The sequence below is a fragment of the Priapulus caudatus genome, unplaced genomic scaffold (genome assembly GCF_000485595.1).
Source record: "Priapulus caudatus unplaced genomic scaffold, Priapulus_caudatus-5.0.1 Scaffold80, whole genome shotgun sequence".
Taxonomy (NCBI): Eukaryota; Metazoa; Priapulida; class Priapulimorpha; order Priapulimorphida; family Priapulidae; genus Priapulus; species Priapulus caudatus.
In genome coordinates this window covers 209,528-210,417 of record NW_014577141.1, presented here as the reverse complement: position 1 = coordinate 210,417, position 890 = coordinate 209,528, and the positions used below count along the sequence as shown (strand labels likewise).

Genomic DNA, 890 nt, shown 5'->3' with positions numbered 1-890 from the left:
TACCTACATAACCACTCACCCACCCACCTACCTACCTACCAGCACACATCTATATCTCCATCCATCTACCTACCTACATAACCACTCACCCACTCACCTACCCACCTACCTACCAGCACACATCTATATCTCCATCCATCTACCTACCTACATAACCACTCACCCACCCACCTACCTACCTGCACACATCTATATCTCCATCCATCTACCTACCTACATAACCACTCACCCACCCACCTACCTACCTACCAGCACACATCTATATCTCCATCCATCTACCTACCTACATAACCACTCACCCACCTACCTACCTACCAGCACACATCTATATCTCCATCCATTTACCTACCTACATAACCACTCACCCACTTACCTACCTACCAGCACACGTCTATATCTGCATCTATCTCACGTTGCAGGCGATCTCAGCGAAGGGCGGCCGCTTCCTGGAGGCGGTTGTCACGGGCAGCAAGACGCACGCCGAGCAGAAGCAGCTGATCTTCATCGCCGCCGGCGACCGCACGCTGTTCGCCGACTGCGAGTTCTGCTTCCGCGCGATGGGCAAGCGCTCCATCTACCTGGGTACGTGTCGCCGGCGGCGACCGCCACGAGGTGGCGCCAGCGTCCCTCGGTCGTAGATCGGGGCGTCCGGTCTACGATCGCATCTTGCAGAGTGATGTCGCTATTTGTTGTTGATAATTAGAATTTCTAGGCACTACAGTGACTCTTTAAGGTCAACACACTAACTCACCATTATAAACTAACACACCATATGATCACCACACTAACAAACCGTGATAAACTAACACACCATATGATCACCACACTAACTCACCGTTATAAACTAACACACCATTTGATCACCACACTCGCACACCATGTGATCGTCA

The 890-nt window shown here is 51.2% G+C and overlaps 1 protein-coding gene across 1 annotated transcript in view; it reads left to right on the top strand.

Annotated features, from left to right (window-relative positions):
- Positions 1 to 890, top strand: part of LOC106821624 (putative oxidoreductase GLYR1 homolog) — a 151,482-nt gene that overhangs the window by 93,501 nt on the left and 57,091 nt on the right. The window contains exon 11 of the mRNA XM_014826516.1: positions 420 to 582. Coding sequence (XP_014682002.1) covers positions 420 to 582 — 163 coding nt within the window. The remainder of the gene's footprint in view (positions 1 to 419; positions 583 to 890) is intronic.